We start from the raw sequence: 14,504 nt of genomic DNA, 5'->3' as shown, positions 1-14,504 counted from the left end.
TTTTTTTAAAAAAATATACTTTATTTTCCATTTTCATAACATACTATCTCATGTATACTATTACATAGCCAATATCCTATTGTATTAAGTAGCAATTACATCAGTTCCTCGTCATCAACACCCAAAAAGATAAAAACCCATTATTAGCTCTTCTGCTCTCCATACACCTCTTTCTTCTACCTCATTCCTTCCTTCTTTCTTCCCTCCAACATCCTTTCCTACTCTACTTCCCCTTCCTTTCTCCTTCTCCTCTCTCTACATTCCACTCCTCCTTATCCTCCTCATCTTCCCCCCTTACCCTCTCTCCTATCCCTCTCTTCCTATCTTTCTTCTCTCCTCTGTTTCCCACTCTTCCTCTCATTGGTGTATTTCCGCTTCTGAGCAAACTCCAATCTATGTTGATGGTATTTATATTTCCATAACAATATACTTAACATATCCTAGTTTTAAAGAAAAAATAAGAGAAGACAGTATACACGTGCAATCATATTACATTAAAATCTAACACCCCTCGTCAAACCTCCCTCCCTCCCCCCCCCAACCGCTCCCAGCCTTCCCTCCCCCGACTTCCCAGAACCCATACACAGTATAAATCTTTAACAAAAACAATCTAAAATATATTGGAAAAAAGAATAGAAAATTGATAACATCTTTACGTTGAGCTTAGCTCCTCCTTGCTAGGCTAACTTTAAACAATTTATATCATTCCTGATCTTAATCATAAGCTATCTGGAATTTCCTAGTCCTGTATTTATTTTGTATATAATCAATCCATTTTTCCCCGTCTCGTTTATCCATATTTATTTTGTGTATAATCAATCCATTTTTTCCAGTCTCATTTATATCTCTCGTTTATAAGATATGCAGATATTTTAGCCATCTCGGCTAAATTTGTGACTACAACCTTTCTTTATATGTTTTAGTCTCCAGGCCTAGTTGCTCTTCTTGGCACTTTTTCCAAAGTCTCCACATCTTTTTTGTAACATGGCAGTGGTGGGTTCCGGATACCGTTGCAACCAGTACAGTACAACGGGGCCCAGCGGCCAACACATGAACGCGTGCAGAGTGTGTGCATACGTCCTTACCTCCTGCAATGCTCCAGCTGAATTAGTTCACTCCTGCATTCTTGACAAGTATTGTGGTGTCTGAAAGATATGGGCCTGGCCTCTCTCCAAGCCTGATAAAGGTCAGTAATTGTGAACTATCTGAAAAGAAGATGTGCCAGGATTTTGCTGGAGAGGAATTCACTGTATATTAAATAAAAGGGGGTTATCGAGACGAGGACTCGGCTTCATGCTGCTGGGGAAGCCTCGGTCGGAACACCTCCTCATTTGGTGATCGGTATCGTTTTCAGAGCTACATAGCTAGAATGCTATTTTTCTCTTTTTATATTATTGGACTAGAAGACCTCCAAGGTCCCTTCCAACTGTGTTACTCTATGTCCGTCCCACTCCTCAGCTCCTCCCTAGCCCAATTCAAACAGGAACATCATCTCAAGACTGTCCTAAGAGAAAACATTTCTCAACTTTGACAAGAGCTTTAAGGTGTGTGGACTCGTGACCCGTCAAAACCGCGGTCCACTAAAGCGCGCCCGATCAAAGCGCGTACCTGACGTCATCAGCAGCGCGACAAATAAAATTAAAAATAAATTAAATTAAAATTAAAATTAAATTAAAGCAAGCCGATTCACGTAAAGATAAGGGTTAGGTTTAGGGTTAGGGTTAGGTTTAGGGTTACGTTAAGCGTTAGGGTTAGGTTTAGGGTTAGGTTAAGGGTTAGCGTTAGGTTAAGGGTTAGGTTTAGGGTTAGGCTTAGGGTTAGGTTTGGGGGGGTTAGGTTTAGATTTACGCGTTAATTTTAAATTTACCGCTCACAGCGTGCTGTTTTCGTCGCGCTGTGATGACGTCACGTACGCGCTTTCGTCGAGCGCGCTTTAGTCTACCGCGGTTTTGTGGTGGAACCGTGTGGACTTCGACTCCCAGGATTCCCTAGCCAGCCATGCTGGCTGAGGGAATGCTGGGAGAGTTGAGGTGCACACCTTAAAATCGGCAAGGTGGAGAAACGCTATTTAAGGGCATTGCGGCTCGTTACCTTGAAATGATATGGGGCTCGGTTTTGATCCGACCCATGCAGTTTAGCACCGCCATGTAACAATCAAGATTCGGCTTGAGGTCATTCTCCTCCAGCATGCAAAACAGCCAGCCAATTTTCTTAAGCGCGCCCTAAGCAGAGAAGGAAACAGGAATGAAATGCAACCACAGAGTCGATCCGGCTAATGATAGCTACACCCACCCCCAACTCTTAAAAAGAACCATGACACGATCCAGGATACAGAATGAGAGTTCTGCCGCTTGAAATAAAAATTGAAAATACTCCATGGCCCCATTTATATAGCACACTAAACTGTGCTGGGGATTAGCGTGTTGGGAGGACCCAGAAATGTGACCCCAAAAGGTTACCCCAGAAGCCTTCAGCTACAATTAATAGATTATGGCAGGGGTGTCCAAACTTGAGGACTTTTAAGACTTGCGGACTTCAACAATGGGGAGATAACAAGGGAGTGGGACAGAGAAGGGAAACTTAACTAGGAAATATCGTGACCCGACAAAAGCGCGAACGTCATAAGAGCGCTCACACCGCGGCGCTAAAACCGCGATGTCAAAAGCGCGCCGACAACAGTGCGCCGACAGAAGCGCGATTTAATTTAAGGTAAGATTTACAGTTAGGTTTAGGGTTACGTTACAGCGCGCTTCTGTCGGCGCGCTTTTGTTGGCGCGCTTTAGGGCTAATTCGTCGCTCATTCGTTACGTGGTTTTGTCACCGCGCTTTAGACACCGCGGTTTAGTCAGGCGCGCTTTTGTTGTGCGCGCATTTGTGGTGGAACCGGAAATATTTGCGCGTGAACTCTTAGATCCGGCTTTGCTCCCTATAACTAATTGGCTATTAGTAATGGAGTCAAGGGTGTTTCTTTCCTAATGGACCAAATTGGGTTAAGCCTGACAGTATGTATGTGCAAAAGAGGGGGAAGAAAAAAAACCCAACCTGCTTGGCGTAATGACACATGAGGAGACTGAACATCTGTACAGTCAGAAACTTCTTCAGCCCCGGGGTATTGTGGAAATATAACAAGCACTGCAAGGCTTTCCTCTTCTGGTTCTTGAACAGGGAAGTGTCCATGTAGGCTAAAATGGTCATCCGAATATCATCCTGGAAGATTTTCATTTCTGGAAGCGTCCTCCCATTAAGCATCAGCACAGGCTTAGCCGAGGCCTGGACATCAGAAGAAGCAGGATTTCTGTCCCAGACACGGATCCCCGTCATGGCGATTGTGCAGTCCGACTGTGCTTCGGAGCCATCGGCTGTAGTAGGCTGCCTGACAGATTTCAGGGGGTCCCTAACAGCTTTTTCCACCAGAGTTTCAGAACAGAGGATCGCTTCCAAGGTTTTGGCATCCACGGCCCAACGCTTCATTTTGCTGGCTTGTTTTTCCATCTTCACTTTGGCCTTCCAAGCATTCTCTTTGAGGATGCGGGCAGCTTTGTCCGTTGGGAGGGGCTTGCCCTGAGATGTTTGGGGTGCGGCACCCTGAAAGTAATTGAATTTCTTGATCTGGCATACTTGGATCTTGGGCTTCAGGATGTCCGATTCGTTATCAGCCCGGAGTTGCTTCACTCTAGCTTCCAAAACTGAGGGCAGTGTGGATGGGAGGAAACAAAACACAACATGTGATCTCTAATGGTGTAGGATAAACAGAAACAGGGATATACTGTATTTTCCCGAGTATAAGACGCATCAAGGTTTTGAAGGGGCAAATTAAAAAAAAAAAAGTTTTTGCACTCTGCAAACCTCCCCAAAACGGCCCGTTTTTTCACGAAAGGGCATGGATAGCCTTTAGGAAGCTTATAGAGTGTTCCTGGGGGCTGGGGGGGGAATCTTGCTGCCAATTCCACTGGCAGGCCACAACAATTATAAGGTATCTGGACAATGCGCAGAGATTCAAAAGAGCGATCCGGAAAGTAGAGAAGGGAGGGATGGAGAAAGGAAAGGGAAAGGAAAGGAGGATGGAAGGGAGAGAAAAGGAAGGAGAGAGGGTAGGAAGGGAAAGAGGAAGAGCAGGAGCAAAGGAGAGGTAAGGGAAAAAGGAAGGAGAAGGAGAGGAGGAAGGAAGGAAGTAGAGAAGGGAGAGAGGGTGGAAAGAAAGAGGTAAGGAGAGGAGGATGGAAAGGAGTAGGAGAGAGGGTAGGAAGGGGAAGAGGAAGAGCAGGAGTAGGAGAAAGGTACAGGAAGAAGGAAGGGAAAGGAGAGGAGGAAGGAAGGAAGAAAGTAGAGAAGGGAGGGAGGGAGAAAAGAAAGGGAAAATAAGGTGGTGTTATAACAGGAGGAAGGGATGGTAAACAAAGCAACCCAAACTGTATATTATAACCTATTAAATGAAATAATAAATGTATAAGAATGATAAATGTTAAAACACCTGTAACCAAACGACATGCTGTATGTGATGATGGGGGTTTTTTTCTGGTTTTTTTTTCTCCATTGTTGTGTGTATGTGTTGTCTGTGTAATATATATATATATATATATATATATATATATATATATATATATATATATATATATATATATATATATATATATATATATATATAGTGTCACAACCCTAGTAAGCCCAAATTATGGGAGGAAGCTAACAGCTTCTATTATCTGTCAATCGGCTCGTCACAAGAGTTCATCACGACAGAAACCCAATATTTTTACTGTTGCCTTTGTTACACATTTTGTGTTATATTTGTGCTGATAAATAAATAAAGGGAGACTAGTATAGATCTATTTCAAGCTATTTAGCTCTCATCAGCTAGCCATACCCTTACTGGGATTCGAACCTGTGCTATATTACATCTTAGGCAAACGTCTTAGCCATTAAGCCACAAGTTCTCCTCCTTATCAGCTGAAGCCAGGGAAGAAGGTATATATTTAGTGTCACAACCCCTATAGATAGATAGATAGATAGATAGATAGATAGATAGATAGATAGATAGATAGATAGATAGATAGATAGATAGATAGATAGATAGATAGATAGATAGATAGATAGATAGATATAGAGATAGATAGATAGATAGATAGATAGATAGATAGATAGATAGATAGATAGATAGATAGATAAATAAAAAAGAGCGATCCCTTCTCAAAGACTCATGGACGGATACAAAGGGGAAAAACGCTATTCTGATGGGCTCAGTGTTGACTGCGTCTTCCCTCCTTTCAAGGTTGGCAAAATGAGGAGCCAGATTGTTAGGGACAATAGGCTGGCATTGTAAACTGCCCAGAGAGTGCACTATGGGGCAGTTATTACGGTAAGTCTAAATAGCAATAGCAATAGCAATAGCAGTAGACTTATATACCGCTTCATAGGCCTTTCAGGCCTCTCTAAGCGGTTTACAGAGAGTCAGCATATTGACCCCAACAATCTGGGTCACAGATGTGGCTAAATAAACAAGACAAGCAAGTTCTTGATTTTTTTCAGGAAGTATTTCTCTAGCAATTTGGCTTGGAAGAGATTCCTAGGAAAAAGTTATCCACCAACTGGAATGGAGTGCAGGTAGTCCTCAACTTACAAGAGTTCATCTAATGACTGTTCAAAGTTACGACGGCACTGAAAAAACAGTGGCTTAAGAGCGCTTTTCACGTTTACGATCTTTGTAGCGTTTCCCCATGGTCACGTGATCACAATTCAGGCCCTTGACAAAACTGTCTCATACTTATGACCGTTGCTCTGTCCCGGGCGCATGTGAGATCCCCTTTGGCGACCTTTTTGACCAGCAATATCAATGGGGAAGCCTGGTTCACTTAACAACCGGGCGACTCACTTATCAACTGTGATGATTCACTTAACAACTGCGGCAAGAAAGATCGTAAAATGGGGCAAAATTCATTTAACAAATTGTCTCACAGAACAACAGAATGAACATTATTTGTCTGCTGGAAGTCCTCCACTTATGACCACAATTGGGACCAGAATTCCTGTCGCTAAGCAAGGTGGTTGTTAAGTGAGTTGCACCCCATTTTACAACCCCCCCTTTTTTGCCAAGGTTGTTAAGTATATCATTGCCGTTATGTGAATTATGTGGCCATTTTGCGGTCTTCTAACAAGCAAAGTCAATGGGAGCCCAATTCACTTAACAACCGTGTTACTCACTTCACGACTGCAACGATTCACTTAACAACTGCAGCAAGGAAGGTTGAAAAATGAGGCAAAACGCCCTTAGCAACTGTCTCGTTAGCAACAGAAATGGCAACTTCTTATAAAGAAAATCGATTTAAATGCTTTATAGATGGCATTTACCACCTGCCAGGTTAGCTGAAATGTTTAAAAATATGTCCGGCAAATGTTGGAAATGTAATCAAAAGAAGGGCACATTATATCGTATGGGCTGGACCTGTGCTAAAACAAACAAAAAACAAAAAAAATTGGGCAGAGATGGCATGCACAGTTGGCTAGACAAGATGATAGGGAAACATGTGGATTTTAAACCTGAACTATTTTTTATCAGGTATAACATCAGAAAAACCTGATAAGAAAAGTATGTACTTAATATTATATGTTGTAACAGCAGTGAAGATTACATTTACACAACATTGGAAACATGAAGAAACACTGGGAGACGAAGAGATAATTAAGAAGATACTAGACCTGTGATGGAGAACTTATGGCATGCGTGCCCAAAATGGCAGGCGGAGCTGTGTTGCCTGGCACACGCGATGTCGCCTGTTCCTCTTCTGGATTTATGGCCTGCATGCGCGCACGATGATCAGCTGGCCTTCGTGCCTACGGCAGTGCCGGAAACCGGAAGAGTTGGTCATTTATTTCCCAATGTGAGCATGCATGCCGGCCAGCTGATCATCGTGTGAGCATACGCCATTAACCGGAAGACTAGCCGGCTGGTGTGCATACGCGCACCGGAAATGAGAAGTTAATTTTTTGGCGCGCATATGCGCCTAAGAGATCGTCTTTCGGGTTGCACCCCAGATGAGCATGCGCTCTTTTTTCGGCATTCAGTGCCGAAAAGGTTTGCCAACACTGTACGTGCCAAAATGGATAGATCGACATTGAAAATTAAGCAGGAAGAAGACACAGAATACTATCAAACATGGAATCTGTTTTACCAGTAGTTGGAAAAACGGGGGTAGAGAATTGTCAAGCAAATTAAACACCCAGACAACACAATGTTTATTAAGCACTAAAAACGTAATTAATAAAAAAATCAATTAAAAAATTGTGGCTGTAAGTTGAGGACTACCTATATTCCTTTTAAGCTGCTCAATTACTCCCATTGCAAGAGTACAAATCACTGCCATCGATACGTCAAACGCGTAGACATCCAGTTCTGAATACGCACCGCGCATAAATATCTGCACAGCTTATTTTTTTATTCTGGTTTGTTGGCTTACCTTCCAACAGCTCCACCTGCTCATGTAACCATAGTTTCCAGCTTTCTTGCTTCACCCTGGTTGAGTAACATCTCATCCCAACACGGAGCCTCCCTGAAAAGGAGAGAAGGCTGATCATTATGGGAACTGGTTCCAAAGGGCCTGTCAGCCTCTGTTTTGCTGCTTGCTTTTTGGCTGCCATTGAAACGGGGAGGGAGGGCCCATGGTATTTGGGTGAGGAGGGGAGATTCCCACCAAGGCCAACTGTCCAGCATACCAACCTGATGATGATTTTTGAAGATGTCTCCCACCTGACCTCTGTGGAGATATACGATTGGACTATGGACTGGGGTACCAAGCGGAGGGGAATGAATCATGTATTGATATCAGGGGTGGGTTTCTCGCCCCGTTCCAACCGGTTCGGTTGGAACAGGGCCGGTGGCATCCTCGCGCACACGCGCAGCGCACGCATGCGTACTAGCGTCTATGCGATGCTCCAGCTGCTCCTGGAGGATCGCACAGGCGCTGTATGCGTCCTGCGCATGCATGGAAGCGCAAAACTCGTCAAAACCGGGTAAGGAGCGCGGGCGCGCGGGTGGGCGCTTCGCTGTTCCCGGAAGTTACTTACTTCCGGGTTCGCCGACCAACCGGTTCGCAGGGACCGCCGCGAACCGGTTGAAACCCACCCCTGATTGATATCTAATGCTTTCGCGCTCTTTTGCTCAGATCCAGCTTTGCTTGGCTTCTCATTACTTATAATCAGTAAAAGTACACAATTCTGTGAAATGGAGTTGAGTGGTTTCTTTCTTGGTTATTAAGAGACGCCATGACATGGCCATCGGGAAGAGAACAAACCAACATCTTTTCCTCCCTCTTGATTTCCCAGGCAGGGGAGCCTACGAGCAAGGCCCTGTTACCAGAGAAAAGCAGGTATCTTCCACTTGTAAAACACCACCAACGTAACTCCACTGGTGCCTATGTGACAACCTTTCGATCGCTGATATCATCTCTTTTATTTTCCAAAGCGTTTGAGAAACTCTATCAATGTTTCAAAAAACCCCAAAGGGGTGTTACTGCTTTACTGTGATTGGATTTCCTTCCTTCCTTTCCTTTTTTCTCTCTTCCCTTCTTCTTTCTCTTCCTTCCTCTCTTTCTCCCCTTCTTCCTCTCTCGTCACTTCTCTCCCTCCCTTCCTTTCTCTATCTCCCTTATAATTTCAGAAGATACAGTATTGATAAGTGTCGCTGCTTAATGTATTTATTTCTCTACTAGCCGATAACCTGGTGTTGTTCAGATATTTATTTATAGGGAGAGAATGTTCTGACCAAACTTAATTTCGATTGTTCGATTTTCCCGCTTACCAGAGGGAGCCCCATGTGGAGTATTGTGAAGCCGTTAACATGGCAAGTTCGCTGCCCTGTACGGTAGAAGCCATTTTACAGTACAGTAGAAGCCATTTTAAGGCACAACAGGCTGTATGTTAACAGAACACACATCCCAAGGGGTGTTAGGGGTGTCTTACCCCCACAGTATTTTTTCCCCAGAGAGTAAGTCATTTGTGTACCAAGTTTGGTTAACTGGAACACACAGACACAGACACAGACACACACACTTTATATATATAAGAAGATTGTGCTAGCTTTAGTGTGGGTTTTTATATTGTTTGCATCAGTGGTTCTTAACCTTTTCCTTCACCACGGACTCTCTTTAAATGCCTTTTGTGGCCACAGACCATGGCCACGGAACACCCAGATTTAATTCACAACATTTCAAGGCTTTGCAACCCCCCCTGTGGTGACCCCCTCAGGGAACCCCATACCAGAGGTTGAGAACCACTGGTTTACATAACAATTCTATTTTGGGTTTTTGTAAGGCCCTTCCTATCTATCACTCTGAGAACCTGTGTCTCTGGATGTTACAGATGTGCAATCAACCCATTTGTTCCATCTGCACATTTCAGATTGGTAGGGAAGTATATAAGCTTGACAAAGCAAGCAGCGGAAAAGGAGTAACATGGCCTCCTCTGAACTGCAAAGAAAGAATTTCATATCTGGCAAAAATGTTCATTTATTGGGCTCAAGAATGCTTAATATGGTTGGGGTTGGCACTCCAAAAATTGAAGAGGTTCATATATAAGACAGAAAATCAAGGATGAGCACTTTATCCATTATCTCACTCTTTCCCCTACTTTTAAATCAAACTATTATCCAAAGCACCTGAGAGTAAGACAAGAAGCAATGGGTGGAAACTAATCAAGGAGAGAAGCAACTTAAGGAGAAATTTCCTGATAGTTAGAACAATTAATCAATGGAACAACTTGCCTCCAGAAATTGCGGGTGCTCCAACACTGGACGTTTTTAAGATGATGTTGGAAAACCATTCGTTTGAAGTGATGTAGGGTTTTCTGTCTAGGCAGGGGGTTGGACTAGAGGACCTCCAAGGTCCCTTCCAACTCTGTTTCTATTCTATTCTAGCTAGTCTAATTCTATTCTTATCCTATCCTATTCTTTAGAGCAGTGTTTTTCAACCACTGTGCCGCGGCACACTAGTGTGCCGTGACATAGTGTAAGGTGTGCCGTGGGAAAATTACTTTATATATAGTCAATATAGGCATAGAGTTAATTTTTTTTAACATTTTCTAATGGTGATGTGCCTCGTGATTTTTTTCATGAAAAAAGTGTGCCTTTGCACAAAAAAGGTTGAAAAACACTGCTTTAGAGGGATGAGGGAATTAGTTCCTTCCTATTTCATTAAGAAGGTAAAACATCTTCTTAATGGCCATATTCACACCTGCTTTTTAAAATGATAAAACATCTCATCCAATATGCAACTCCAATCCCAAGAGAAATCCAAATCAAGTTTAGGATACTCTAATGTAACTGTTGCAGCTTTCACTGAGCAGGTTATATCTAAAACAACATTATAATACGCCAATTTAATAAAAAAAAAACAGTAAAGTTTGTTCATCTATTTCAGGGGTCCCCAAACTTGGCAAATTTAAGACTTGTGGACTTCAACTCTATGGCTATGCTACCTGGAGAATTCTGGGAGTTGAAGTCCACAAGTCTTAAAGTTGCCAGGTTTGGGGACCTCTGATCTATTTATTTTTATGAAATTTATAGACTAGTACTAATGTTAGGGGTGGAAATACAGGGCCTTATACACCTTTCTCCATTAGAGAGGGCAATGATTTCATTGAGAATTATGGGAAATATATATAGATAGTCAACTTACAAGTCATTCATTTAGTGACCGTTTGAAATTACAGCGGTGACATGACCACTTTTCACATGTAACAACCGTTGCAGCATCTCCATGGTCACAAGATCAATATCTGGACCCTTGGCAACTGGAATGTATTTATGACAGCTGCAGTGTCCCGGGGTTATGGGATCGCCGTTTGCGACCTTTTGACATGTAAATTCAATGTGGAAATCAGATTCACTTAACAACCATGTTACTAGCTTAAAAACCGCAGTGCTTCAGGTGTCAACTATGGTAAGAAAGGTGCTACAATGGGGCAAAACTCACTTAACAACGGTGCTGCTCAGCAAGGGAAAAATTAGTCTCAATTGTTTTGAAAGTTTTGGTCAGTACGATGTAAAAAAGATGTGGAGACTCTAGAAAGAGTTCAGAGAAGAACAAGAAAAATGATTAAGGGATTGAAGGCTAAAACATGTGAAGAACGTTTGCAGGAACTGGGTATGTCTAGTTTAATGAAAAGAAGGACTAGGGGAGACATGATAGCAGTCTTCCAATATCTCAGGGGTTGCAACAAAGAAGAGGGAGTCAAATTATTATCCAAAGCACCCGAGGGTAGGACAAGAAACAATGGGTGGAAACTAATCAAGGAGAGAAGCAACTTAGAATTGAGGAGAAATTTTCTGACAGTTAGAATAATTAATCAGTGGAACAGCTTGCCTCCAGAAGTTGTGAATGCTCCAACACTGGAAGTCTTTAAGAAGATGTTGGATAGCCATTTGTCTGAAGTGGTGTAGGAATTCCTGCCTGAGCAGGGGGTTGGACTAGAAGACCTCCAAGGTCCCTTCTAACTCTCTTATTCTATTCTATTCTGTATTCTATTGTCTATTCTATTCTATATTTTATTCTAATTGTGGACTACCTGTGTAGCAAGGGAGATTAAGTAACAGGCAAGATCTCCCTTCAGCCTGAGACTCTTGATCTCTTCATCTTGCATCCGGGCAAGTTTCTCAGCATCAACACAGGCGTGAGGCTGAATCCCGAGGCATCTAATTCAAGTTCCTCCTCCAGGCAGCCCTCGTGGCTCTCCTGGTGGTCTCCCGTTCAAGCGCCAACCCAATGGGCGAAAGGCTGTCAATCAACGAGGCCATTGAAGGTATCCAAATTTCAAGGCGTCCATAAGTGTGCTATTACCCCCCCTACCCCACCCCAAGAGGGAAATGGGTGGCGAGTTCAAATCCACCCACCTCCAGTAGGGCAAAGCACCCTTCTTCCCCAAAGATCCAGATCGAGGCGAAAGGTTCGCTACTTCCCACCCACCCCCCGCCCCACATGCCCCCCACACTGACCTTTGCCCCACAGCAGCGTCCCTTGCAGCTTCAGCATCGGTTCACCCCGCTGCCCTCTACATTTTATCGCCTGGCCGGGAGAGCACGCATGGTTCTCTATCCCGCTACTGCGCAGGCGCGGCGCTCTGCGCCCGCGAGGAAGACGCGTCTCTGTGGTTCCCTCGCCACCAAATGGGCCCGTCCGCTCGAGCGGCCGGGATAGAGTTGGAAACGACCAATCGTTGGAGGCATGGCGATAACATAGAGATAAGAAAAAATAAGAGAGGGCTGTTGCCTCGGCCATTCATCGCGAGGTTCATATGCAGCTTTCGCCCCCCCTCCTTTTCGTCTCGTTTGTAAGCTGCTCAAAGCCTTTTACGATCATATGAATCATATACGTAGGCAGTTTTTAAAAAATATTAAAAATCATAAGTAATTTAATACCTTTAAATGGTGGGATTTTGTAGAACTTTCATATTTTTATAGGGTTTGGAAAGTAAATACATTGGTAGCCTACAGCAGTGTTTTTCAACCTTGGCAACTTGAAGATGTCTGGACTTCAACTCCCAGAATTCCCCAGCCAGCATTCGCTGGCTGGGGAATTCTGGGAGTTGAAGTCCAGACATCTTCAAGTAGCCAAGGTTGAGAAACACTGGCCTACAGATGTTTTATGTTAGATTTATGCAGCTGTGAGCCTGGAAGCCATTATTTATGTATTAAATTTCTATCCTGCCCACCTGGCTATCAGGTGTTCTAGGCAGCTTACCAGATAAAAAAGAGAATGGAAATCATTAATAGGTTAAAATCATTAATATTAACATTAAAATATAAAAGCAATACAAAGTCAACCACAAAAATTGGAAAGAAACTTTAAAAAGCAGATAGGACTCTTCCTTTTAAAAAGTTCCAACCACTTCCCTTTAAAATATTATTTTATTCATTTATATTCTACCCTTATTATTTTTACAAATAATTCAAGGGGGCAAACACATTCTACACACCTTCCTCCTCACTACCACAACAACCCTGTGAGGTGGCTTGGCTGAGAGAGGACTGATGCAAAGTCACCCAGCCAGCTTTCATGCCTAAGGCAGCATTTGAATTCAAATTCTCTGACTTTCCAGCCTGGTGGCCTTAAATATTAGAACAAACTGGCTGCCAATTATCCTGATTATACCCAGCAATCCTATACAGGTAAGTCCTCAACTTAAGACCAAAATTGAGCCCAAAATTTATGTTGTTAAGGGAAACATTTGCTAAGTGACTTTTGCCCCCATTTTATGACTTTTCTTGCCACATTTGTTAAGTGAATCAGTAACACGGTTGTTAAGTGAACCTGGCTTCCCTATTGACTGCTTGTCAGAAGGTCGCAAAAGGGGACACTGGGTCATAAATGTGAGTCAGTTGTCAAGCATCTGAATGTAAATCACATGACCATGGCGATGCTGCAACAGTCACAAGTGTGAAAAATGGTCATAACTCACTTTTTTCAGTGCCGTTGTAATTTTGAATCATCACTAAATGAACTGTTGTAAGTCAAGGACTACATGTATACAGTATTAGCACTATGGAAGAAAAAGCAGGGAATATTATACGTATCTTTTCCCTCCTATTTGGATGTGGATTTGGTACTATATTCAGTTTTAATTCTGTATTTCCATTTTTATTCATCTTTTGTGGAATGCTGTTCCTAAAGAAATATGTTCATTAACTAATATGTTCATTAACTAGCCTTTTAACCTTTTTAATTTAAGTTTAAAATATCCTTGGCCAATTTGACCACCTCCAAAAGAAAGGCTAGAGTAGTGTTGCCTGTAAACTTAACCTTACTTTAGCCATGGTGGCTCAGTGGTTAGACTGCAGTATTGCAGGCTAACTCATGGCCAGCAGTTCAATCCTCACCAGCTCAATGTTTACTTAGCCTTCCATCCTTCCGAGGTCAGTCAAATGAAGACACAGATTGTTTGGAGTAATACGCTGACTCTGTAAACTGCTTAGAGGGAGCTGTCAAGTACTGAAAAAAGTCAGCACTCACTCCACCCTCCTAGAGAATGAAATGTTTTGGGAATATTGAAAAGGCAGGAGAGAATATTTCCCCTATAAAGAGAAATGGGTTTTTGTAAATAAAAAATTGTGTAAATGTCCCTCAGCATAAAATACATCAAGATTTAAAACATATTGGCATTTCATTTGCTATTTCTAAAATCCTCCAATAACATTGAATCCTTATGGCCTATTCCAGCTAAACATCCATAATATCTAGTAACAAAAATTTATAATTCTCCTTACAGTGATACCCTCTTTACTGTTTACAATTTACATCCAGTTTCCTTATGTTGTACTCATTCATATATATTTTCCTTTGTATCATTATCTCTCCTTTATTTGACTGTATCCTGTATCCTGAGTCTCCTTGAGAGTGGGCGCCATACAAATTAATTAAATAAATAAAATAAATAAATCATAACATTCTTCCCCCTTATAATCTTCGTGACATTGGATCCTCCTCCAGGATTTATTTTCTTTCTTTCTTTTTTTTCTTTTTCTT

The 14,504-nt window shown here is 42.5% G+C and overlaps 1 protein-coding gene across 1 annotated transcript in view; it reads right to left on the bottom strand.

Annotated features, from left to right (window-relative positions):
- The window catches only part of POLRMT (RNA polymerase mitochondrial), a 69,587-nt gene extending 57,500 nt beyond the window's left edge, over nucleotides 1–12,087 (bottom strand). The window contains exons 1-4 of the mRNA XM_087703299.1: nucleotides 11,978–12,087; nucleotides 7,449–7,541; nucleotides 3,043–3,686; nucleotides 2,092–2,222 (exon numbers count right to left, since the gene is read on the bottom strand). Coding sequence (XP_087559425.1) covers nucleotides 2,092–2,222; nucleotides 3,043–3,686; nucleotides 7,449–7,541; nucleotides 11,978–12,014 — 905 coding nt within the window. The 5' untranslated portion in view covers nucleotides 12,015–12,087. The remainder of the gene's footprint in view (nucleotides 1–2,091; nucleotides 2,223–3,042; nucleotides 3,687–7,448; nucleotides 7,542–11,977) is intronic.
- Nucleotides 12,088–14,504: the final 2,417 nt, after the last annotated feature.

This window comes from Thamnophis sirtalis, unplaced genomic scaffold (assembly GCF_051295495.1).
Source record: "Thamnophis sirtalis isolate CommonGarterSnake01/CBP01778 unplaced genomic scaffold, rThaSir2_p1.2 scaffold_1, whole genome shotgun sequence".
NCBI lineage: Eukaryota > Metazoa > Chordata > Lepidosauria > Squamata > Natricidae > Thamnophis > Thamnophis sirtalis.
The sequence above is the reverse complement of the archived record's forward strand: the minus strand, read 5'-3'. Positions and strand labels throughout refer to the sequence as shown.